The following is a 27,085-nucleotide window of genomic DNA, read 5'->3' as shown; positions in this document are numbered from 1 at the left end:
TTTAGTGGGCATCCCATAGCACTAAATGCTTACATTAAAAAGAGAAAAAGCCTCAAATCATTAATATAATCTTCTACTTGAAAAATATTGAAAATGAAGAACAAAATAAGTTTAAAATATGTAGAATAATAAATCTAAAAACAGAATTCAATGAATTGGAAAAAGAAAAACAATTAAAAATACTATGAAACAAAAAGCGGGTTTTGAAGAAAAACAATAAAACTAACCTGCACATTGTGCACATGTACCCTAAAACTTAAAGTATAATAATAATAAATTAAAAAAAGACAAACAAACAAACAAACAAACAAAAAAAACTGACAAACCTCCAGAAGGTCTGGCAAAGATAAAAGAGAGAAGATACAAATTACTAAGTCAGGAAAAACAGGGGTATCACTACAGACTCTGCAGACAGAAAAAAATGATAATAAGAGAATACTACAAACATCTCTACACATATTAATTTGACAAATGAAGCCATTAATTGAGGAGTATAAACTAACCCATATGAAACTGATTATTTGAATAGCCCTACAGCCATGAAGAGAATTGAATTTATAATTTAAAAACTTCCTTTTAAAATATCACTGGAAAACTCACTAAATGTATGAAAAAGAATTAACTTAATTCTATACAATTTCTTTCAGAAAACAGATGTGAAAAGAACATTTTCCAACTTATTTTATGAATCCCATATTACCCTGCTAGCAAAAGCAGACAAAATAGCACACAAAAAAGAAAATCATCGTTCTGTATCTTTAATGAATATAGATGCAAAAATCTTTTAAAAATTTAGCAAATAGAATTCAGCTATGTGTATAAAATCATACACAATGGCCAATTGGGTATATTCAGGTCTAAAAGAGAAAAATCACAGGATCATATAAATTGATGAACAAAAAGAATTTGACAAAATTCAATATCTACTTAATATCTTAAAAATCTCTGAAAACTAAGAAAAGAGGGCAATTTCCACAACTGATGAAGAACATCTACATAAAAACCTATAGCTAACATCCTACTTAATAGTTACAGACTAAATGCTTGCCCCTAAAATTGGGAACAGCTGAGGATACTCATTCTCTTCAGTGCTATTCAACATAGTTTGGGAAGTTCTAGTCAAAGGAAAGGATATATAGGCATAAAAGTGATACAGATCAGAAAAGAAGAAGTAAAACTGCAATTTGTAGATGACATGATGGTTTAAGTAGCAGATTCCAAGAATCTACCAAAAACTTCTAGAGGTAATAAGTGAGTTCAGAAAAGATGCAGAATACGAGATAGTTCTAAAAAGTTCATACTATTTTCATAACAATGAACTTGTGGAAGCTGGAATAAACACAACACCATTCATAATAGTTCAAAAAATGAAATACTTAGGTAGAAATATAACAAAACTATTATAGGACTTGATGATGCAAATTATAATATGCTGATAAAAGAAATCAAAGAAGATCTACGTAAATAGGTATATTGTGTTTAGGAGATGCAAGACTCCACACAGTGGTGTCAGTTCTCCCCAAATTGATGTACAGGTTTAACATGAATGCAATCAAAATCTCAGCATAGTATTTTTAGCATGTAAACAACAATATTCTAAATGTATAGGGAAGAGCAAAGAAGTTAGAATAGCTGATACAATTCCGAAAACAAAGAAAAAAATGAGATGAATCATTTTACCTAACACCAGGATTTTTTATATATCTACAATAATTAACACTGTGGAATTCGTGGAAAGATAGATACAAAGATGGAGCAAAATAGTGAATCCACAAATAGATCCACACAAGTGCAGTCATTTGATTTTTGAGCAGGTACAATTCAATGGAGGAAGGCTTTTTAGAAAATAGTGCTGAGACAATTGGATATTCATAGGCAAAAAAATGAACCCAAACCTAAACCTCATACATTATATAAAAATTAAGTCAACATGAATCTTAGCTTTAAATGTAAAATATAAAACCATTAAACCTTTAGAGAGTAATCTAAGACAAAATATTTAGGGTAAAACTTTAGGATAGGTGTTGTGAGGAGTTCTTAGACATGACATCAAAAGCACAATCCCCTCCTCAAAAATTCAATAATTGGATCTCATTAAAATTAAAACTTTTGCTCTGTTAAAGACCCAGTGAAGAGGATGAAAAAGCAAGCTACACTGGAAGAAAATATTTTCGAACAACATATGTGATAAAGGACGTGTGTTTAGAGAATATAAAAACACATGAAAAAATACTCACCATCACTGGCTATCAGAGAAATGCAAATCAAAACCACAATGAAATACCATCTCACACCAGTTAGAATGGTGATCATTAAAAAGTCAGGAAACAACAGGTGCTGGAGAGGATGTGGAGAAATAGGAACACTTTTACACTGTTGGTGGGACTGTAAAGTAGTTCAACCATTGTGGAAGTCAGTGTGGCGATTCCTCAGGGATCTAGAACTAGAAATACTATTTGACCCAGTCATCCCATTACTGGGTATATACCCAAAGGACTATAAATCATGCTGCTGTAAAGACACATGCACACGTATGTTTATTGCAGCACTATTCACAACAGCAAAGACTTGGAACCAACCCAGATGTCCAACAATGATAGACTGGATTAAGAAAATGTGGCACATATACACCATGGAATACTATGCAGCCATAAAAAATGATGAGTTCATGTCCTTTGTAGGAACATGGATGAAATTGGAAATCATCGTTCTCAGTAAACTATCGCAAGGACAAAAAACCAAACACTGCATGTTCTCACTCATAGGTGGGAATTGAACAATGAGAACACATGGACACAGGAAGGGGAACATCACACACTGGGGCCTGTTGTGTGGTCAGGGGAGTGGGGAGGGATAGCATTAGGAGCTATACCTAATGCTAAATGACGAGTTAATGGGTGCAGTACACCAGCATGTCACATGTATACATATGTAACTAACCTGCACATTGTGCACATGTACCCTAAAACTTAAAGTATAATAATAATAATAAAAAAGAACTCCCAAACTAAAAAAAAAAAAAAAATCAAATTGGAAAACGCCTGAACAACATGAACAGACTTTTTACCAAAAAGGGCTATATGGATGGTAAATAAACACATGAAAAGGTGTCCAACATCATTAACCATTAGGGAAATGCAAAGTAAGAACAAAATGTGATATCACTACACTACAAGTGAGATGTCACTGCAGAATGGCTAAAATAAAAAAACTGTGACAATAGCAAATGCTGGAAAAGACTCAGAGTAACTGGATCACTCATACATCGCTAGTGAAAATGGTAGTCACTCTGGAAGATAGTTTGGCAGTTTTGTAAAAAGCTGCTAGACATACACTTACCACACAACACAGTCCTTGGACTTGTGGGCAATTATATTTGCATAAAACTTATATTCACACGAAAACCTGTACAAAATTTTTTGATAACATTTTCATTTGTAGTAGCCAAAATCTGTAAACAATCAAATGCCCTACAGTAAATGAGTGGTTTAGCAATTTTATTATATCCATACTATGGAATATTACCAAAAATAAAGAGAAATAAACTATTGATACATGCAGCAGCTCAGATAACTCTCAAGGGCATTATTCTGAGTGTAAAAAAGCCAACATCAAAAGGACATGTACTATATGATTCCATTTACAAAGCATTATCAAAATGACAGAATTATAGAAATAGAGAACAGGTTGGTGATTGCCAGACATTGGGGTGGTAAGGGGAGGAGCATGGTGTGATCAGAAGGGGTACAGCATGGTGTCATCAGAAGGGGTACAAAGGAGACATGTAGAATCTGAGATGTGTGATCAAGTCTGTATCTTCACTGCAGTCATAGTGCTATAAATCTACACACGTATGAAATGACATAGAGCTATATACACAACTGTCCCAGTATCAAAATCCTGTTTTGATGTCATATTATAATTATGTAAGATTGAACCCTTGAGGAAAAAGTATGTGAAGGATATTTGAGAACTTTCCCTATTATCTTTGGAACTGCCTGTGAATCTAGAAGTATTTCATAATAAAAAGTTAAAAAATGAAGAAGAAAAATAAAGTCTATTGTGCAGTGATGTGAGGTTTAAGTAAGCAAATTTATGTGAATTTATGTACATTTCTCAGTACAGGGCCGGGCATGGAAGATATGACCAGCAAATGACTTTAATAACAATGCAAATAATACATTAAAGGCATATTATATTGATTGGTTAATTGAGCAATCAGTTTATTCATTCAATCATTTGTTCATTTATCTTTTCTCCCAGGTGATACTCAGACTGAATCAAGCCCATCCCTTTATTTTCAGTAAATCACCAAGGATGAAATAATTCCTCCTGGTTTTGAGGTGAAATCTTCTGGGGTTTTGGCTAATCTTTTGCTCCAAAATTTCCACCATGCACTGGCATGGTACATGGCAGGTTTTGAAAAAAAAAAGCTATTTGCTTTGTTTTACTTGCTTTGAGGTTGCCTACACGTTCTCTTCCTGCAACTGGCACTGATTGCTGACCAAGGTCTCTCTTTTCAGTTCCTCCTCATCAGCGAGTATATTGCTGGGGCATAAGAGATCAATACCCACTCCCTTGAGAACCTGAGGTTCCAGGGGCTCAGATGTAATTGGCAAAAACAATGTTTGCTAGTTATTTTCTGCTGAAGCAAAGTTGAGCTCTCCAGGGGGAACAAAATTCTTGTTTTAATGCCATCAGGGAGTTTTTGCCCTGCTATGGGCAACTTGCTATTAACCTTCTTTCCTCCCTCTCTTTTATTCTTCCACCATTTCTCTCCTCTGTATTTCCTTTCTTCCTGCTTTTATTTCTTCTTACCCCCACCTTCTCTTTTTTTGGGTGGGTGATGAATAACAAACCAAATGGTAAATTCAGAAGTATGAAAGTGTATAGAGTAAAAACCATGTCCCCCTTCATCCCTTGATTTCTAATCTTTAGTTTCCTTCCCTGGAGATCACCACTGTTACAAGCTCCTGTTATTCTTCCAGATATACAAGCCCTGCACTGCATTTGAAAACATATTATATTCATATTCTTTATTCACTCCTGCAACAAAAGACAACGCATTATTCACATTGCTCAGCCTTCATTTTGCTTAATATTTTTGGGTGATTTGTCTCCATCAGTAGGAAAAGAGAAGCCTCACTCTTTTAAATGTTTGTATTATATTTTATTGAACAGTTGCATTTATTAATCTGTTTAATCATACAGTTTCCCCCATTGTTTGACATTTAGATTGTTTTCAATCTTTTACTAATATAAACAATGTTACTGTAAATAATATCTGTAGGAATAAAAAGTATTTTGGAGAGGAAACTGAGTAAATGGTATGATAATGATAACTTTTGATACTTATCAAGATACCTCAAGAGGCTCTACCAGTTTATACTTCTACCAAATCTAGTGACTATTTCTCCAAATTCTAACAGATTATTACAAAACTTATATAAAATTGGTTGTTTTTATAGGTGAAAAATAATTTAATTTGTTTGTCCTTTTCTCATATGAGCCAGGTTGGATATCTTTTCATATTTCTATGAAGAATGATTTTTTTATTTTATGTGAATTAAGTTATATATGTTGTCCTCTGAGAAAGTATTTTGTTTTTAAATTGATATCTTGAATTGCCCCCTTTTTGCCTCATGAAAAAGAATGAGGCAATATTTTGTACTATACACAACATTGCTATAAACTTTATTGTATGTGTTACTTGGTACAATTATTTTTCCTGTATATTGCACTAGTTTCCTGTTCCTATTGCTCCTGTAACAAACTACTACAGAGCAATTGCCGCTTCCTCTTACTCAGGCCTAAAATTTTCCAGAGAAGGGCATACAAAACTCAAGTTTTTTTTTTTCTTATTGAGCACTTCAGAATTAAGACTGATGGCATTTAGGTGTAAAATTTAAATATAAGTGTTAGCTGTTAGATCTAGTCTCTCTAATCCCCCCTCTACTACTGAAAATGGAATTTGATTGAATTAACTAAAGGGGCAATCTATCATTTGCTTTGCTCTGGATTAGGGCTAGTCTCTCAAAGAATTTTCCTTTCATATACTGACTCCTGAATGACCTGTTTGTGGGGGTGACAGCAGTGGTTAGGTGAGTACACAGTCTCCCTGAGGATGTTCAATGTAAAGTCATAGCCTGTTTTGTATAATAAGAAGTTTCTTAGAAAGCACTCAATTTTCTGAACTTTCTGAAATTTTATTTTAATTAAACATCATAACAATGTGCAGAGAATTGGATTAGTCATCACCCTGCTTCATGACACACTGTTGCCATTGGTCCATGCACAGCCCCACTTAATATTAATTACATAATAATTTATTGAATGAATAATCCAGTCCAAAGTCTAAAAAATTATCTACAATATATACTTACCAATGTTCTCTTTCCCTGTGCTTTGCATCTGCTTACCCTCATCCTTACCTGCAAATAGCAACATTATGAAATTATGAACATCATGCGGTGTATTTTCTGGGCCTACCCATGGCTGCCCATGTACCAGTCAGCATGCACTTTCTCCCATCTGAGGCCCATAAAAGCCCCATGTTCAGCCAGAGTTTGGCAGATGATGGGACGACCAGGTGCAAAGAGCAGCTACCCTCTCTGCTGATAGCAGGAGACATCAGGATGACCACCAGGAGTGAGAAGCTACCCACTCAAGGGCCTGCTGTCTACTAAGAGCTGGGAAGACAACAGGATAACTTGCCTGCAGAGAGAAGCTTCCCACTCCAGGGTCTCCTCCGTGCTAGGATCTGAACACTCATCAGGACACCCTGGCTGCAGAAAGGTACTACCCCATGCAAGTCTGCTTTGAACTGTTCTATTGCTCAATAAAGCTCCTCTGTATCTTGCTCACCCTCCATTTCTCTGTGTACCACATTCTTCCTGGTCACAGGACAAGAACTCAGGACCCACTGAATGGTGGAGCTAAAGAAGCTATAACACAAATGGAGCTGAAACATGCCCGTTACTTGACATGTTGTGGGTGAAGAGAAGGAAATAAGAGGTTCAGCCTCTTTGGGAGCACAGACTTAGGAGCTTCCTGAGCCAGGGCTGTGCCTCCCTTTATGGGGTCCTGTGGTGCCTGGCATCTCCAAGCTTCCAAGTGCCACTAAGTTCCCTGGTGCCAGCCAGGAAAGCTGCTTGCAGTGTGCCTGGTCCAGACACAGCCTCACAGAGAGCCAGTTCCCGTGCCAGTACCTAGAGCTTCCTGCTGTGCTGTGGCAGCCAGCATATCTGACTGTGCAGTTGCTGGACCCTACGCTTGCTCACACACCCCTCACCACTCCATGCCTGACTTGCCCTTGGCAGGAGTGGGATCCAGGCTGGTAGTGTAAGCTGAGTGCAGCCTGCCAGACTGAGTTGGTGGAATGAGCCCAGTGGGCCCAAGCAAAACTCAGGCAAAGGTGCCACTAGCCAGAGGTTTCAGGCCAGAAAAGCAACACCCCAAGGGTCCTGTAACAATATAACGAGGACCACTACCTAATCTAAGTCTTATAGAGTGGCACTATTCCACTCCATTCCACTCCACCTGGAATAATTTTGATGTACTGTTATGTTTACCATCCTCCCAAATCACTTCCCCATTCACTGTAGTGATAGATAACCATTATCTTCTGCCTCATAGAAGATTGAGCACCAATATCCTTGGCAGTACGATATTGGCAGTAGGACCAATATCCTTGGCGTCAGCCTGACTTCTTTCTTAACTGTACTGTTATCTATGCAAAGAATCATGTGTCAGGTGTTGAGGATTAATCCATGAAATGTGTAATTTTTCTGGTGAGGAGTGATGGAGGCCTCACACATGCATCCACTGCCAAGATTACCCACTATTCCTCTAGGCTAAGTGACAGCTCTGCCCATGCTCTTCTTGGTGACTATACTTCCTGTATTGCATTAGACCCTTCTGCCCATATGTCTTCTGTGGCACATACATACACGCATACGCACCCACAAACTTGACCTCAAAATTCAAAAAGAAACATTAGTAATAAAAACCCAACAATCCTTGGAGGTTCCTGATAGCTTGCTCAAGCTACCAAGCTGGTTTCACATATTTTATTCCATAAACTGTGTATTGAAAAACTTATAACGTTAAGACATTGAGGAGCTGAGGGAATTAACCTGCTCACATTTAACCTGTTGCTCTTTTATTCTACCTTTCTGCATATAAAATGACAGACATGTACTTTCTGTGTGTTTATTTACAATAACACTGTTCAATGTTGTTATAGGCAGTTGCTTCACCCAGTAAGCTTGGCAAAGCTCTTGTTGCTGCCTCACTTTTCAACCCAGAGACAGCTGTGCTGGACTGCAGCTGACTTCTCTCAATCCCTGTGAGAATGCTCTGTCTAGATTTCTGGTCTTTCCTTTCCACTTTCATTTATCCATTTATTTCTTCTACAGATGTTTATTCAGATACTACAATGTGCTGAGAATAAGCTGGATGTTGGGAATCCAACGTTGAGCAAGTATTTTCCTCACCTTTATGTTCCATATTAGTGAGGACATTCCTCTTTCCTGGTGGCAGGATGAATCACACCATTATTCAGAGCCAATAAAGAAAGAAATTAATTAACCATCCATAACATCTAGATAATACCAGATAACTTCTAGAAAAATGTTACAACATTTTCTTTGTGATTTGGCATCTCCCTAACTATCTTTACAGAGAGAGTGTTTTCATTTAATTCCTTTCTGCTTGAATGGTGGTCAGAAACTTTAAAACTAATATAGTGTCAGTATCTCTTGGGAAGCAATTTTTAGCCTCAGGAGATATATCTATTATATTTTCCAATCTTAAAGAGCTTATCTATTTAAAAAAAGCAGCATTGGTTTATAATGTGAATATGTTCCCTATTTTATTTTACTTTTTAATAATTTCCATTTTTATTCTAGATTCGAGTTTTCATGCACAGGTTTGTTATATGGGTATGTTGCAAGATGTTGAGGTTTGTTATGTGAATGATTCCTTCACCCAGGTAGTGAGTATAGTGATATGGACAGGAGACAGAGAGATACTGGGTAGAAGAGGGCAGTGCACTGGCAAAGGCCCCAACTTTAAGGCTGGAGACCCGCCAGAAATAAGTGAAAACAGGGATTTCTGTTTTTGTACTCCAAAAGTGGCCTTTTTGCCTGCTATGCCCCCCTATCCTATACCCATATAAGTTCTGAACCCCAGACTCCAGAGGCAGACAAAGAAATGAGGAGACGACAGAAGACAGATGGAAGAAAGGTGCAGCAGAGAGAGAGAGAAGAGAAGGAACATCTAAATGCAGAGAGGAATTCGGCTGGGGGCAGCTGGGGGGAGTTTGGCTGCTGGATGGCCAAAACTCCAGGGGAAGATCATCTTCCCACTCCATCGCCTTTCCGACTCCCCATCCATCTTGCTGAGAATCACCTCCACTACTCAGTAAAGCCCTGCATTCATTTTTCAAGCTTGTGTGTGACCCAATTCTTCTGGGATGCTGGGCAAGAGCTTGGGATACAGAAAGCTGCCACACTGGCCCTCTGCCCTTGCAAAAAGGCAAACGGTCCATTGAACAGGTTAATACTTAAGCCATCTGCAGATGGCAAGGCTAAAAGAGCATTTTTACACTGTGGCAGCAGGCACCCACCCCTAGACACTCCTGTGGGGCCGGAGCTCAAAGCAATCACCCCAGCTCCTGCACCTGACCATCTGCGTGCTCCCCGTCTCCCTCCTATCAGGGGTTTGACCAGTGTTGGTGACCAAACCTGTGAGCCACACCCTTATCGCATATCCTGCAAAGGGGATCAGGGAACTCTCCCATTTCATTTGGGGCCCCATCTGGGATACAAAGAAGGGTGAGTTAAAATGAGGATCCGTGTCTTTTCCAAGACCCTGCCACCTCTCTCTTTCCTACAGACAAAAAGAACATTGACTATATTTCTCTTCAGAGACGTCTATCCACCACAGAACTGGAGTAAAGGTCTAGGGCAACCGAAGGGCTTTTTTTTTTTTTTTTTTTTTTTTTCTGGAAAGCCCCAAGACTCAATTCCGTTGGCCAAGACTCCCAGACTTGGCCAAGCCTCCCAGACTTTGCCTGGTGTCTTTACTTTTCTTAAGGTTTGAAATGCCTCTTATCTCTTCCCTTATAATGTTAAGGGTTTTGCTACAGACTGCGACAATGATACTAAATATAATGACCATTTGGCGCAGCCATCAAAGGTGAAATTCAGAACAATGTGGTTTCTGTTTATTCTTAGAGGTACCATCCCCATCCTGAACCTGACAGTCACAGACGCGCAGCGCATGACACCTCTTCTCCTCGCCTACTCCCTTCCTGGCTTGGGTGCCTGGGCGTGTCCACAGCATGCATAAGCCATGCCCAATGGCCACGAGGGGTGGGAGAAAACCACAACTGCTGCCGGGGCCTCATGTGGCCAGCTGTCCAGCACTTCCTGCTTGCCATGCTGATGGAACTTTTCCTCCCCTGACCAAGAAGGTCACCCTGGTCTGAACCAGGTGAAGGATACAATGATAAAGGAACCTGTTTGCACTGAGCAAGGTGTTTTTCCCCCAGGACCTCTCACTTTTGCCTCTTAAACTATTTTTTTCTTTTCTAAATGAGAGGGCTCCTATCCCCAGCACGCTGCTTATGATAGGAAAAATAATGGAGGAGCGACCCCTGCTGGCTGATAACTGCAAATTCAACAGGGCTAATTTGAGACCATCTAGACAAATACAGACAGCCCCTGAAATACCTTTTTTTTTTTTGTTTGTTTGTCTCAAATTCGATTCCAAGCTTCAGGCTGAATCCTTAGAAAGGAAAACCAGATCTGAGGGATTCAAAGCCAGGGAACAGGCACAATGTGAATGGGCAGGACCAATTCCTGCTGACTAAACCCCCACCACATGGAAGGAGGCCATGCTCCATAACATAAATGAGCCCAGGGATCTCAAAGGTTGCCAGCAGTAGGGAGGATGGAGGCATAGGTGAGGGCAAATAATTACTATTCTCTAGGCCTTCCCTGCATCATGGATACATGTCTCATTGGCACCCATGGGTGGGAGCTGCCGAGGTCTCCAGGACTCAGGGACAAAAGATGGAAGAGAAAAAGGGGACACTTGTTTTCTCTCTTCACACTCTGAGTTTTCACTGAAAGAAGGAAGGGAAATGAGAGTCACCTCTATTTCCTTGTCTTTCCGAATGGGCAACCAGCTCTTTTCACCACGCTTTGCTTATATTCCTTTGGAGTCTATCCTGAACCACTGGGACTGCTTTGACCCTTAGAATCTGGAAGAAAAATGCCTCATAGCCCTCTGCACAGAGGTTTGGTGAAATTATGAAGGACTGGGTCTGCCTTAGGAAGGAACAATTTATTTCAATACCATCCTGCAGTGTTATCTTTTCTGTAGATGCGCAGACAGATGATCTGAGGCCCCATATTTGCAGGCTTTCTGTAACTTGCAGAACAACCCAGGCCTTTGCTGACAGTGTAGGATTAATCCAGCCCTCATGTTAACCATCTCAGGAAAGGCTGCAAGGGGCAAGCCAAGGAAACTAAAAATACAAATTCCAGAGACACCCCTAGCAGAGGAGCCAGCTTCTTCCAGCCCTGTTCCTCCAGGTCGGCCCTGACCTCTCTATCCAACTTCAGCCTTACACTTGCCCCCGCTTAGAAATCCTCACCATAGACAAGTCCTAGTCTCACTCTTGCCCCTCCAACAGATGCTTGGTGAATTTTGCCTCAGTCAGGTCCAAGTCTCCTTCTCCTTTTAAGAGTTGAAGCAAATTAAGGGGGATCTTGACAAGTTTTCAGATGGCCCTGATCAATATATAGAGGCTTTCCAGAATTTCACCGAATAATTTGAACTCTCCTGGAGAGATGTTATGTTACTTTTGAATTAGACCCTGATAAAGACTGGGAAGCAGGCCACTCTGCAAGCAGCAGAGAGATTTGGGGATGAACTTTTTATCACATATAGAATCAGGGAAGGGGGTGAAATCCTTTAACTGGAAGAGAAGCAGTACCAATGGATGACCTCGATGAGATCCCAATGACAAGATGGGAGGCTGGAAGAGGAGATACTTTCAGGTGTGCATAATGGAGGGATTACATAGGACTAAGACTAAGCCTCTCAATTGTACTAAGTTATCCATGATTGACCAGGGATTTGATGAAAATCCCACTGTCTTCCTGAGAAAGCTAAGAGAGGCCTTGATAAAGCACACCTCTCTATCTTCTGATTCAGTCAAATGGAAAACTAACCATAAAGCATAAATTTATTACTCATGTAGCCCCTAATATCAGGAGGAAGCTGCAAAAACAGGCCCTGGGACCAGATAGTACTTTACAGAACTTCCTGCAAGTAGCCATGTCAGTCTTATACAATAGAGATAGGGATGCCCAGGAGAGAGAGAGAGAGGAAATACAGAAAAGAGACAGAGGCTTTAATGGATGCCAGGCAAGCCCACAAACCCAGAATTCCCAGGGTGCACTTGTTAACTGCTACAGATGGGCCAAGCCAGGGCGTTTGAAGAAGGATTGCCCAGGCAGCATAAGGAAGCCACTTTGACCTGTCCAATCTGTCGTGGGGAACCCTGGAGGGTAGATTGTCACTGGGGACACCAGCAGTAGGATTGACAGGTCCTGGGGCTCTTCTTCTTGAGTCTGGTGGTCCAGACCATTATTATCATCCGAGAGCCCCAGATAATTCTGGAAATTGAAGGGGAAAAAAGTAGACCATCTTCTGGACACTGGGGCTAGTCTCTCAGTTCTCCTCCCCATTCTGGACCCTCTCTCCTCTCTTAGTAAGACCATGAGGAACATCTCAGGAAAGGCCTTTAACCTGATATTTTTCCCAACCACTTAGTTGTAGCTGGGGAGACCTTTGGTTCACCCATGCTTTTCTAATTATGCTGGAAAGCCCAACTCCTCTGTTGGGTGGGGATATTCTGGTTCATATGGGGACCCCATCCTGATGGCCCCTGTGCAAACTTTTTGTCTGCCCCTAGTGGAGACCATTTTAAACCAAAAGTTTGGGCAACTCGAGGGAAAATTGGCAGAGCCACAACCACCATACTGGTCCAGGTCCATCTTAAGGATCTTACCTCCTTTCCTAACCAGAAACAATATCCCCTGAAACCAGAAGTCAGGAAAGGACTAGAAGCCATCATTGATAACTTGAAGAGGCAAGCCCTCCTCAAACCCTGAAACGGCCCTTGCAATACCCCAATATTGGGGGGTACAAAAACCCAAAGGGGTATGGGGACTAGTTCAGGACCTCCATATCATTAGTGAGGCTGTGGTTCCAATACACCCAGTGGTTCCCAATTTGTATACCCTGCTAGCTCAAACATCTGAGGGAACTAAATGGTTCACAATGCTGGACCTAAGGGATGCCTTCTTCTGCATACCATTACCCTCCGACTCTCAGTATTTGTTTGCATTTGAGGATCCCTCTAACCAAACCACCCTGGACGGTGTTACCTCAGAACTTCTGAGACAGCCCCCACTTGTTTGGGCAGGGATTATTGAGAGACCTCAATAATCCTCTGTCCTTTATCCTTAGGTTAAAGTTTTACAACATGTCAATGACCTTCTTCTCTGTGCTCCAACTGAGGAAATCTCTCAGGAGGACAGTAAGGCTTTTCTTAATTTTCTGGCTAACAGAGGATATAAGGTTTCAAAATCTAAAGCTCTTCTCTGTCACACTTCAGTGAAGTACCTAAGCCTGGTGTTCTCAGAGGGCACAAGAGTGTTGGGTGAAGAGAAAATTAAACGCATTTTCCATTTTCCCTTCCCGCAACCCTCAAGCAACTGAGGGGATTCTTAGGCATTGCAGGATTCTGCAGACCTGGATACCTGGGTATGGTGAAATAGCTTGTCCCTTATAACACCTAAGAAAGGAGACTCAGGCAGTTAAACCTCACTGTCTAATATGGGAATCAGAGGCTAGAAAGGCCTTTGACTGAGTAAAACCAGTCTTGCTTAAGGCACCAGCCCTTAGTCTCCCCGTAAGAAAAATGATTAATCTTTGTGTCAGAGAGAAAGGAAATGACAGTGGGAGTTCTAACACAGGCCTTTGGTCCAGCCCAGCAGCCTGTAGGCTACCTGAGTAAGGAGTTTGATTTGGTAGCCAAAGGATGGCCAGCCTGTCTCTGGGCAATCACAGCAGTGGCCTTGCTGGTACCAGAGGCTACTAAGTTAACCATGGAGAATAACTTAACTGTCTATACCTCACATAATGCGGCAGGACTATTATCTTTTAAGGGGAGTCTCTGGCTATCAGACAACTGCCTCCTCGGGTATCAAGCTCTGTTATTAGAAGGATCTGCAGTCCAATTAAAAACCTGTCCCTCCCTAAATTCAGCCACCTTCCTCCCAGAGGAAGCTGAGGAACCTGAACATGACTGTGAACAAATAGCACAAACCTATGCAGCCAGAGAGAACCTCAAGGAAACCCCGTTAGAGATCTCAGACTGGATTCTCTTTACGGATAGGAGTTCTTTTGTAGAATAAGAAACCCATAAAGTAGGGTATGCAATAGTTACCCTGAATGATATTGTTGAGAGTGCACATCTCTCCTCTGGCAAAAGTGCAGAACTGGCTGAACAAATTGCTCTCATGAGGGTGCTTGAATTAAGCAAAGGAAAAACAGTTAACATTTTTTTTTATTATACTTTAAGTTTTAGGGTACATGTGCACAATGTGCAGGTTAGTTACATATGTATACGTGTGCCATGCTGGTGTGCTGCACCCATTAATTCATCATTTAGCATTAGATATATCTCCTAATGCTATCCCTCCCCCCTCCCCCCACCCAACAACAGTCCCCAGAGTTTGATGTTCCCCTTCCTGTGTCCACGTGTTCTCATTGTTCAATTCCCACCTATGAATGAGACCATGTGGTGTTTGGTTTTTTGTCCTTGCGATAGTTTACTGAGAACGATGATTTCCAATTTCATCCATGTCCCTACAAAGGACATGAACTCATCATTTTTTATGGCTGCATAGTATCCCATGGTGTATATGTGCCACATTTTCTTAATCCAGTCATTGTTGGACATTTGGGTTGGTTCCAAGTCTTTGCTATTGTGAATAGTGCTGCAATAAACATACGTGTGCGTGTGTCTTTATAGCAGCATGATTTATAGTCCTTTGGGTATATACCCAGTAATGGGATGGCTGGGTCGAATGGTGTTTCTAGTTCTAGATCCCTGAGGAATCACCACACTGACTTCCACAATGGTTGAACTAGTTTACAGTCCCACCAACAGTGTAAAAGTGTTCTTATTTCTCCACATCCTCTCCAGCACCTGTTGTTTCCTGACTTTTTAATGATTGCCATTCTAACTGGTGTGAGATGGTATCTCATTGTGGTTTTGATTTGCATTTCTCTGATGGCCTACAAAATGGGAGAAAATTTTTGCAACCTACTCATCTGACAAAGGGCTAATATCCAGAATCTACAATGAACTCAAACAAATTTACAAGAGAAAAACAAACAACCCCATCAAAAAGTGGGCGAAGGACATGAACAGACACTTCTCAAAAGAAGACATTTATGCAGCCAAGAAACACATGAAAAAACAGTTAACATTTATACAGATTCTAGGTATGGTTTCCTTGTCCTCCATGCCCATACCACTATCTGGAAAAAGAGGAACTTCCTTACAGGTAATGGGTCTCCCATTAAATACCATTAGGAAATTTATAGACTATCATCCTCAGCTTTCCTCCCATGGGAAGTGGCAGTAATACATTGTAGAGGCCACCAAAGAGGGATGGATGAAATAGCCAAAAGAAATAGGCTGGCAGGCCAAGGAGCTAAATCCATCAGTAAGGGGGGCCCAGGTCTCTGATCCACTTGAAGCCCCACTGATCTGGGAGGGACCCATAAGAGAAATAAAACCTCAATATTCTCCTGTGGAAATAGAATGGGCCACCTCTTGGGGAAACATCCTTCAGTCCCCAGGATAGCTACAATCAGACAATGGCAAGCTTCATATACCAGCTGCCAACCAATGGTAAACTCTTAAAAGCCTTCACCAGGCCTTCCACCTAGGTAAGAATAAACCGTATCAACTGTCTCAGAGATTGTTCTCAGGCAAAAACCTTATACAAACAATTAAACAGGTCGATAATGCTTGTGAGACCTGCTTTAAAAACAATCCTCTTAATTGATGGCTTCTTCCCCCAGGAACCCAGAGGAGAAAGGCTACCTTTTGGCAAATGGATTTCACCCATATGCCAAAAGCAAGAGGCATCCAGAATCTCCCAGTATGGATAGATGCTTTCATTAACTGGGTAGAAGAATTTCTATGTTGGACAGAGAAAACCTCTGAGGTGATAAAAGTACTAATCAATGAGATAATTCCTCACTTTGGACTCCCTAAGTGCCTTCCGAGTGATAATGGCTCTTTGTTCAAGGTGACTGTCACCTAGGGGGTCTCAAAAGCACTAGGTATACAGTACCATCTTTTTTGTGCCTGGAGACCACAGTCCTTAGGAAAGGTAGAAAAGACAAATGATATTATCAAAAGGTACCTCAGGAAACTCTCAGGAAACTCGTCTCTGCTGGACTACCCTTCTCCCCTTATCCCTGCTACATATTAGAAACACTCCTTCAAAGCTGGGTTTGAGTCTCTTTGAGAAACTCTCAGGAAACTCATCTCTGCTGGACTACCCTTCTCCCCATATCCCTGCTACATATTAGAAACACTCCTTCAAAGCTGGGTTTGAGTCTCTTTGAAATGATGTATGGACAGCCTTTTCTCACCAATTATTTCTTTCTAGACCAAGAAACCTCTGATTTAATTCAATACATAACCTCGTTGGCCCATTTCCAACAGAAACTGCAACAATTGTCGGAGGCCCAATCCCATGAACCAGGGCGACCTCTATTATTAACTTAGGGGCCCTAGTGCTAGTAAAGGCATTTCCTTCCTTTTCTTCCTCTATAGGCCTAGGTTGAGAGGGACCTTACGCTTTTCTTCTTTCTACTCTTATGGCAGTGAAGGTCACAGAAATAGACTCTTGAATTCATTATACCTGAGTAAAGGCCTGGGAAGCTGATGGAGCCACTGCCGTTGACCCAGAAGAGCACCCAAAGTACCAATGTGAAGAGATCAGGGACCTCAAGCTAAAAATCACAAAAGATAAGTGTTATGAATTTACCTTCCATGGATATCCTCCTTATAGTGTTGCCTATGCTTGCTGTTCTTACCTTTGTTTTGTTCTATACCATGGGGCACAATAGTGTTTTTAGAATAATTACTATTCTTATTCTGTACGCTTCTTATTTCTGTAATCTTTGGCACTAGATTTTTCCTTGTACAATACACATTTAACACATGCATACTTAACCTTACTAAACTTTTTTTTTTTTTTCTCTCTTACATAGAGGCCATCAAACTCCAAACAGTCAGGCAATCTGACCCTCAGACAATGGTTCCCCTTTCCCAGGGACTCTTAGATAGACCTCTGGGAGGAATCTGACTGCCATTTTCCCCAAAACTATGCCCACTGTCAACAAGAAGTAGCTAAGATTGGTCATCGCCCATATTCTAGCAGCAGTTAGATGTGCCTACTCAGAGGGGGAAATGATATGGACAGGAGACAGGGAAATACTGGGTAGAAGAGGGCAGTTCCCTGGCAAAGGCCTAACTTTCAAGCCTGGAGACCCATGGCCCTAAGTAGGAACAGGCATTTCTGTTTTTGCACCCAAAATGTTGCCTTTTGGCCCACCATGCCCCCCCTTATCCTGAACCCATATAAACCCCAAACACCAGGCTTCAGAAGCAGATGAGATGAGACAAGGAGACAAACAGACAAATGGCAGAATGGTGTGGCAGAGAGAGAGAGAGAGAGAGAAGAAAAGGAATGACTGAACACCAAGAGGAGCTCAGCTGGGGGCAATCGAAGAGGAGTTTGGCCAATGTATGGCCAAAACTCCAGGGGAAGGTCATCCTCTTACTCTTTCCCCCTTCCAGTTCTCCATCCATCCCACTGAGAACCACTTCAATAACCACACATTCACCCTTCAAGCTCATGTGTGACCTGATTCTTCTGGGATGCTGGACAAGAGCTTGGGATGCAGAAAACTGTCACACTGACCATTTGCTCTTGTGGGTAGGCAGAGGATTCACTGAGCTGGTTAACACATAAGCCCTCTGCAGATGGCAAGGCTAAAAGAGCATTGTAACACTGGGGCTGCAGGCACCCACCCCTGGACACTACCATGGGGCTGGAGCCCAAAGCACACATTCTGGCTCCTGCAACTGCTCATCTGCATGCTCACCCTCCTGTCAGGGTTTTGAGCAGTGGTGGCTTGCTTGGTGGCAGCCAAGCAGGCAATCCACACCCCTGTCACACTTCCTGTGAGGAGGATCAGGGAAGTCTCTCATTTTAATATGATATGGTTTGGTTTTGTCCCCACCCAAATCTCATCTTGAATTGTAACTCCCACTGTTCCCACTTGTCATGAGAGGAACCCAGTGGGAGGTGACTGAATTATAGGGGTGAGCTTTTCCTGTGCTGTTCTCATGACAGCAAATGAGTCTTATGAGATCTGATGGTTTTAAAAACGGGAGCTCTCTTCTCTTTTCTGTCACCATGTGAGATGTGCCTTTCACCTCCCACCATGATTGTGGGGCCTCCCCATGCCATGTGGAACTGTAAGTTCAATAAAGTTCTTTCTTTTGTAAATTGCCCAGTCTCAGGTATGTTTTTATCAGCAGCATGAAAACAGATTAATATAGTAAATTGGTACCAGGAGTGGGGTGCTGCTGAAAAGATAACCTGAAAATGTGGAAGTGACTTTGGAACTGGGTAACAGGCAGAGGTTGAAACAGTTTGGAGGGTCCAGAAGAAGACAGAAAAATGTGGGAAAGTTTGGAACTCTCTAGAGACTTATTGAATGGCTTAGCCCCAAATGTTGATAATGATATGGACAATAGAATTCAGGCTGAGTTGGTCTCAGCTGGAGATGAGGAACTCTTTGGGAACTGGAGCAAAGGTGATTCTTGTTATGTTTTAGCAAAGAGACTGGTGACATTTTGCCCCTGCCCTAGAGATCTGTGGAACTTTGAACTCAAGAGAGATGATTTAGAATATCTAATGGAAGAAATTTCTAAGCAGCAAAGCATTCAAGATGTGACTTGCATGGTGTTAAAGAAATTCAATTTTAAAAGGGAAACAAAGCATGAAAGTTTGGAAAATATGTAGCCTGACAATGTGATAAAAAAGAAAATCCAATTTTTTGAGGAGAAATTAAATTTGGCTGCAGAAATTTGAATAAGTAACAAGGGATCAAGTGTTATTCACCCAGACAATGGGGAATATATCTCCAGGGCATGTGAGAGACTTTTGGGTGGAAGCCCCAAGCCTTGGAAGCTTTAACTTCCAAGCTGTTGAGCCTGAGAGTGCACAAAAGTCAAGAACTGAGGGTTGAGAACCTCCACCTAGATTTAAGAGAATGTGTGGAAGTGCCTGGATGCCCAGGCAGAAGTTTGCTGCAGCAGTGGGGCCCTCATAGAGAACTTCTGCTAGGGCATTGCAGAAGAGTAATGTGTGGTCAGAGTCCCCACACAGAGTTTCTACTGGAGCACCACCTAGTGGAGCTGTGGGAAGAGGGCCACCGTCCTCCAGACCCCAGAAAGGTAGATCCACTGACAGCTTGCACTGTGCACCTGGAAAACCCACAGACACTCAAGGTCAGTTTGTGAAAGCAGCCAGGAGTGGGGATATACCCTGCAAAGCCACAGTGGCAGAGCTGCCCAAGACGATGGGAACCCATCTCTTGCATCACCATGACCTGAATGTGAGACATGGAGTCAAAGGAGATCATTTTGGAGCTTTAAGATTTGACTGCCCTGTGGGATTTCAGACTTGCAAGGGGCCTGTAACTCCTTTATTTTGGCCATTTTCTCCCACTTGGAATGGCTGTAAATTTACCCAACACCTGTATCCCCATTTTATCTAGGAAGTAGCTAATTTGCTTTTGATTTTTACAGGCTTATAGTCAGAAGGGACTTGCCTTGTTTCAGATGAGATGTTGGACTGTGGACTTTTTGAGTTAATGCTGAAATGAGTTAAGACTTTGGAGAACTGTTGGGAAGGCATAATTGGTTTTGAAATGTGAGGAAATAAAGTTTGGGAGGGGCCAGGGTTGGAATGATATGATTTGGCTGTGTCCTCACCCACATCTCATTTTGAATTGTAACTCCCACTATTCCCATGTGTCATGTATGAAACCCGGTGGGAAGTGGTTGAATTACAGGGGCAAGTCTTTCCTATGCAGTTCTTGTGATAGTGAATGAGTCTCATGAGACCTCATGTTTTTAAAAATGGAGATCTCCCTGCACAAGCTCTCTTCCATTGTCTACCACCATGTGATATGCACCTTTAACCTTCTGCCATAATTGTGAGGCTTCCCCAGCCATGTGAAACTGTAAGTCCAGTAAACCTCTTTCTTTTGTAAATTGCCCAGTCTTGGGTATCTCTTTATCAGCAGCATGAAAATGTACTAATACACAATAGTACCCAATAGTTAGTGTTTCTAACCCTTAGCACAATTGCCCCTTCCCCCTAGTAGTCCCCAGTGTCTATTGTTCTTGTCTTTGTGTCTCTGTGTATTTAGTGTTTAGCTCCTACTTATACATGATAACATGTGGTATTTGCTTTTCTGTTTCCACGTTAATTCACTTAGGATAATGGCATCTAGCTGTATCCATGTAGCTACAAAAGACTTGAATTTGTTCATTTTTATGACTGTGGTATTCCATGGTGTATACATACCATGTTTTCTTTATCCAATCCACCATTGATGGGCACTTAGGTTGATCCTATGTTGTTGCTGTTATGAATGATGATGTAGTGAACATATGAGCACTTATGTCTTTTTGGTAGAAAACTTTATTTTCTTTTAAATATTATCCAGTTATGGGATTACTAGGTCAAATGATAGTTCTGTTTTAAGTTCTTTCAGAAATCTCCAGATTGCTTTCCACAGTGGCTGAATGAGTTTACATCTCCAACAGTGTATAAGCATTCCCTTTTCTACACAGCCTGGCCAGCATCTATTAATTTTTGACTTGTTAATAATAGACATTCTTGCTGGTGTGAGATGGCTTTCTTATTGTGGTTTTGATTTGCATTTTTCTGATGATCAGTGCTGAGCATTTTTTCATATGTTTGTTGGCTTCTTGTATGTCTTGTTTTGAGAAGTGTCTGTTGATTGTTGATATCCTTGGCTCACTTTTTAATGGGGTTATTTGTTTTTGCTTGTTAAGTTGTTTAAGATACTTATACATTCTTGATATTAGATTTGCTGGATACACAGTTTGTGAATATTTTCTCCCATTCTGTAGGTTTCCTGTACATGCTTTTGATAGTTTCTTTTGCTATGCAGAAGCTGTTTAATTGAATTAGGTTACACTTGTCAAGTTTTGTTTTTGTCACAATTGCTTTTGAGGACTTAGTCATAAATTATTTCCCAAGGCTGATGTTCAGAATGATGTTTCCCAAGTTTTCTTCTAGGATTCTTTTAGTTTGAGGTCTCACATTTAACTCTTTAATCTGTCTTGAGTTAGTTTTTGTGCATAGCAAAATGTAGGCATCTAGTTTCATTTATGTGGCATATTGGTAGCATATTATCCCAGCACCATTTATTGAATAGAAGTTCTTTCTGCATTGCTTAATTTTGTTGACTTTGTTAAAGATCAGATCTCTGTGTGTGTGTGTGTGTGTGTGTGTGTGTGTGTGTGTATGTGTGGCTTTCTTTCTATGTTCTCTATTCTGTTCCACTAGTCTATGTCACCGTTTTTGTAATAGTACCAGACTCTTTTTGCCACTGTAGCCCCGTAGTATGTCTTGACATCAGGTAATGTGATACCTCCAGCTTTGTTCTTTTGCTAAGGATTGCTTTCACTATTTGGGCTCTTTTCCAGTTTCATATGAATTTTAGAATAGTTTTTCTAATTCTGTGAAAAATGACATTGATGGTTGATAGGAACAGCTTTGAATTTGTAGATTGCTTGGGGGCAGTTTGGCCATTTTAATGATATTGATTATTCTAATCCATGAGCATGGACTGTTTTCCCATTTATTTTTGTCCTCTCTGATTTCTTTGCACAGTGTTTTATAATTCTCTCTTTGTAGAGATATTTTATTTTATTGGTCTGATGTTTTCCTAATATTTTTATTATTTTTGGTTGCTATTGTAAATTGGATTGCATTTGTGATTTGGCTCTCAGCTTAATATTATTGGGGTTTAGAAGTGCTACTAACTTTTGTACTTTGATTTTGTTACCTAAAAATTTAGTAAATTCATTTATCAGCTCCAGGAGCCTTTTGGCAGAGTTTTTAGAGTTATCTAGATATAGAATCATATAGTCCACAAAAAGAGATAGTTTGACTTCTTCTTTTCCTATTTGGGTGCCTTTTGGTTCTTTCTCTTACCTTGTTGGTTTGCTTACGACTTATAGAACTATCTTGAAGAGCAGTGGTGAGAGTGGGCATCCTTGTCTTGTTCCAGTTCTCAAAGGGGAATGCTTTCAGTTTTTGCCCATTCATGATGTTGGCTGTGAATTTGGCATAGCTGGCATTTATTTTGAGGTATGTTGCTTTGATCCCTATTTTGCTGAGAATTTTTATTATAAAAGAAGGTAACATTTTATTGAAGGCTTTTTCTGCATCTATTGAGATCATATGGTTTTTGTTTTCAATGTTGTTTAGGTAGTGAATAACATTTTGTGATTTGCACATTTTCAACCAATCTTGCATCCAAAGAATGAAGCCTACTTGATTATGGTGAATTAACTTTTTGATGTGCTGTTGAATTTGGTTTGCTAGTATTTCATTGATGATTTTGCATCTATGTTTATCAGGAATACTGGCTTGCAGTTTTCTTTCTTCATTGTGTCTTTGTCAGGTTTTTGTATCAGGCTGATAGTAGTTTCATAGAATGAGTTACAGAAGAGTACCTCTTCCTCAATTTTTCCAAATAGTTTCACTAGAATTGGCCCCAGCTCTTCTTTTTACATCTGATAGAATTTGACAGCAAATTCTTCTGGTCTGGGATTTTTTTTTTTTTTTTTGGTTGATAGGTTTTTTTTAATAGAGATTCAATTTCAAAACCTAGTATTGATTGGCTCAGGATTTCAGTGTCTTTCTGATAAAATCCTGAGAGGCTGTATGTTCCCAGGAATTCATCCATTTTTCTCTATATTTTCTAGTTTATTTGCATGGAAGTGTTCATAATAGTCTCTGAGTATTTTTTTGCATTTCTGTGGGATTGGTTGTAATGTCACCTTTGTTCTTTCTGGCTGTGCTTATTTAGATATTCCCTCTTTTCTCTTTGTGAATCTGGCTAGCAGCCTACCAATCTTATTTATTCTTCCAAGAAACCAAATTTTGGTTTCATTAAATTTTTGTATAAATTTTGGGTCTCAATTTTGTTCAGTTCTGTTCTGATTTTAGTTATTTTTTTCTTCTGCTAGCTTTGGGATTTGTTGGCTCTTGTATTTTAAATTCCTCTAGAGGTGATGTTAGATTATTAATTTGACATCTTTCTACATATTCCTTATTGTGGAAAAATTAAATTTTGGCAGAACAGCTATGTTGGATGATTTGTTGAGCTGAATGTTAACAACTGGGGCTGATTTAAAAGAACTTTTTCCCTATCAATTTTAAAGCTTCTTTTACTTCCTTATTTCTCAAGCTGTAGATTAAAGGATTTAACATGGGAATAACTGTGCCATAAAATATAAAGGCCACTTTCATATTTTCCTGGGAATTATTGGAATGAGACTGCAAATACATGTAAGAGGGCCCCATAGAAAATGGCAACTGCGGTCAGGTGGGAGGCACATGTTGAGAAGGATTTTTTCCTTCCTGCACTAGAAGACATTTTCAGGATGGTGGCCATGATGCAGATGTAGGAAAAGATGACGACCAACCCAGTGAATATCAGGTTAAATCCCACAAAGACAAGAAGTAGCACGATGTTGATGTCAACACTGGAGCATGAAAGAGCAAGAATAGGGGGAACATCACAGAAAAAGTGATTGATGCTATTTGACTTGCAGGACAGTGAACATGTAAAACCTGTTTGTACAGAGGCATTTGTTGAGCCCATGATGTATGAACCAGCTACCAAATGGATGCAGACTGTTCGGGACATGATTACAGTATAGTGAAGGGGCTTACAGATGGCAACATAACGATCCACTGCCATCATAGCCAGGAGATAACAGTCACTTGTTGCCAATGTTGCATAAACCAATAATTGTATCACACAGCCCTGAAATAATATCAAATTCTTTTCTTCTGTGAAGCTTTGGAGCATCTTGGGAGTGATAGCAGAAGTGTAACAGATATCAACAAAAGCCAAATGTTGTAGAAAAAAGTACATGGGTGTTTGAAATCTGGAATCTGTGTTGATGAGTGAGATTATTCCAGTATTACCCATTATGGAGGTCACATAGATGAGAAGGAATACAATGAAGAGGATACACCAAAACTCATGCTGGGCACCAAATCCCAGAAGATAGAATTCAGTGACTTCAGTGCTGTTTCCTAGTGTCATGGCTAGTAAAAGTCTAGAAATGACCAAGAGAAGGACCCAGAAGAGAAGGGAAATCTTTGAGATTTCTTGCAATGAAATGGCTTTATATTTCAAGTCACTTTTTTCAATTTGTATTTTTATGACAAATACAATAGTGTTATTCATTATCAAATTTAAGAAATGTATTTATAATCATCAAGTAAAGAGTGATTTACTTGATGTAAGATGAAATGGATTCATCTTCAAAATTGAAGGAGATTGTCTTAGAAGTAGCATAACTCCTAATGTATATAGTTCTTAGAAACATAGATTAACAATTTTCCTCTATATTAAACAGCTATCCATATTTTTAAAGTAATGCTAAAATGTAATTTTTTACTTTTTTAGAAACTTATAATTGTTCACATCCACTTACCATTTTAATTTTGGTTCCAGCTTTGGAAATTAGTAGAATTAATTAGAGAGAATTTTTTTTGAAATGTGTCCATGGTTCACGTATGTTTGAAGGCTTCAACGTGTCTTTGTATTAGTAACCCTAGAATGCATCTCTCATCTAGGTGATATTCTTTACAAGCAAAATAACCTCATTATGTAATGGATGCCTGAGAAATAGCCTTACATTTTCTATTACTTTTTTTTTTCAATTCTGTAGTTGAGGAACAAGAAACAATTCTCTTCATTTTAACATCTAACAAGGACTGAAGTATAGTAAGTTCGTATAAGTTTCTTCCTAGGGTAAATTTACTGTAAAATGAAAGAAATACAGTTCTTTCAAGGAGTGTTCCTTTTATTGGGATAAACCTTTATTAGAAGAAGGTAGAATAGGCCAGAGGTCTACTTAAGCTAGAATTTTGATAGAGTAATGACATTCATCATATCAATTTGACTTTAATCATCTGGACTGAAATAAAATAATATGAAATTGTGGGGATGCTTTTCAGGAGCTAACAAAAGTAGTACAAGCCCCGCCCCCAATTTCATGCAGAATTTATACATTTCTATGTTTATATTGAGTTAGCGGTTGGTTGATTCAGTATGAAATATTTTATTTCATCTATGTTGAAGGTGTTTCCTAATTAAATGAGTGCTACAAAGAAAATGGCCAACTGCCTAAACATTTTTTTAAACTTTTATTTTATGTTCGGGGGTACGTGTGGTTTGTTACATAGGTAAACTCACATCATGGGAGTTTTCTCAAGCATTTTAAACATGCTTAATATATGAATAGTGCTGGATTTCTCAGGCTTCATTCATAGTCAATATTGTACAGTGGAAAGGAAATAAGTAGCCCTGGTTTTGAATTTTTGTCTCATCCATTAGTAGAAAAAAGCCTATAACTCCCTTTGGCTCTAGTTACTTCCTCTGTACAATGGGGATCACAGAACTCATCTAGTTTATATTCATTCACTTGTTTATAGTATCAGTAATATGCATATTATATATAATATTATGTAACTTGCATTGAAAATAAGTTAATGAAAACCTTCTAATAGCAAAATTAGGAAATAGAATTGTATAAATTTTAGTAGACTCATATTATTTATTAATATCTAGTCTAAAGCAGTGAGATAAATATATACTCTTATGGAGTCAAAAGAGAAAAGCATGTTGTAGAAAAATATGTAAATTGTGGACTCTTTGAAAAAACTAAACTGCCTGTCACTCCTATTGTCTCTAGCCGTCATTCTTTTTTATTTTTGGAGATAGAATCTTGCCCTGTTGCCCAGGCTGGAGTGCAGTGGTGCCATCTCAGCACACTGAAACCTCTGCCTCCCAGGTTCAAGCAATTTTCCTGCCCCAGCCTCCCGAGCTGGGATTACAGGTGCATGCTGCATGCCTAGCTAATTTTTTGTATCTTTAGTGGAGACGGGGCTTCACCATGTTGGCCAGGCTGGTCTCGAACTCCTGACCTTAGGTGATCCGCCCACCTTGGCCTCCCAAAGTGCTGGGATTACAGGCATGAGCCACTGCACCTGGCTGCTTTCGTTCTTTTTATTTATTTGTGGATAAATGCCAGAAAGTGTGCACATCAATTCAAGTATAGTTATTCATGGGTGTGGCATTAGGTGAACTAGAACATTATTTTCTAAACTTCTAAACTTTCACTTTTATAAAAGGAATTAATGACCTTTATTGTTTGAAAAACCTAGAAAATTGTTTATGTTTTATATGGTCATTGATACGTTAAAGTTGTCTGCCATTTTTTTAAATTGTTTTCTTTTTTGTTTCTCTCTTTTCTTTTTCCAGCATTTCTGTGGGTCACTTGAACTTTTTTAAAATAATCCCATTATGGTGCATCTACAGTGATTTTGTAATATAGTGTTATTATTAGATATCTTTGTATAGTTTTTTAGTGGCTGCTCTAGGTGTTACATTATATGAGCATACCTTATTTTATTTTGCTTCACAGATATTGCATTTTTAAAAATAATTTAATGGTTTGTGGTAATCCTGCATTAAACAAGTCTATTAGCACCATTTTCCAGTAGCACGTGCTCATTTAATTTCTTTGTGTTGACATTTTTTAGCAATAAAGTAT

General features: G+C 39.7%; 1 protein-coding gene across 1 annotated transcript; it reads right to left on the bottom strand.

Annotated features, from left to right (window-relative positions):
• Positions 1-23,642: 23,642 nt before the first annotated feature.
• On the bottom strand, positions 23,643-24,567 carry LOC101125628 (olfactory receptor 5AK2-like). Its single transcript, XM_019035808.3, is given in 2 exon segments — positions 23,643-23,808; positions 23,810-24,567. Coding segments are annotated over 2 exon segments (924 nt in total).
• Positions 24,568-27,085: the final 2,518 nt, after the last annotated feature.

This window comes from Gorilla gorilla, chromosome 9, assembly GCF_029281585.2.
Source record: "Gorilla gorilla gorilla isolate KB3781 chromosome 9, NHGRI_mGorGor1-v2.1_pri, whole genome shotgun sequence".
Classification (NCBI taxonomy): Eukaryota; Metazoa; Chordata; class Mammalia; order Primates; family Hominidae; genus Gorilla; species Gorilla gorilla.
The sequence above is the reverse complement of the archived record's forward strand: the minus strand, read 5'-3'. Positions and strand labels throughout refer to the sequence as shown.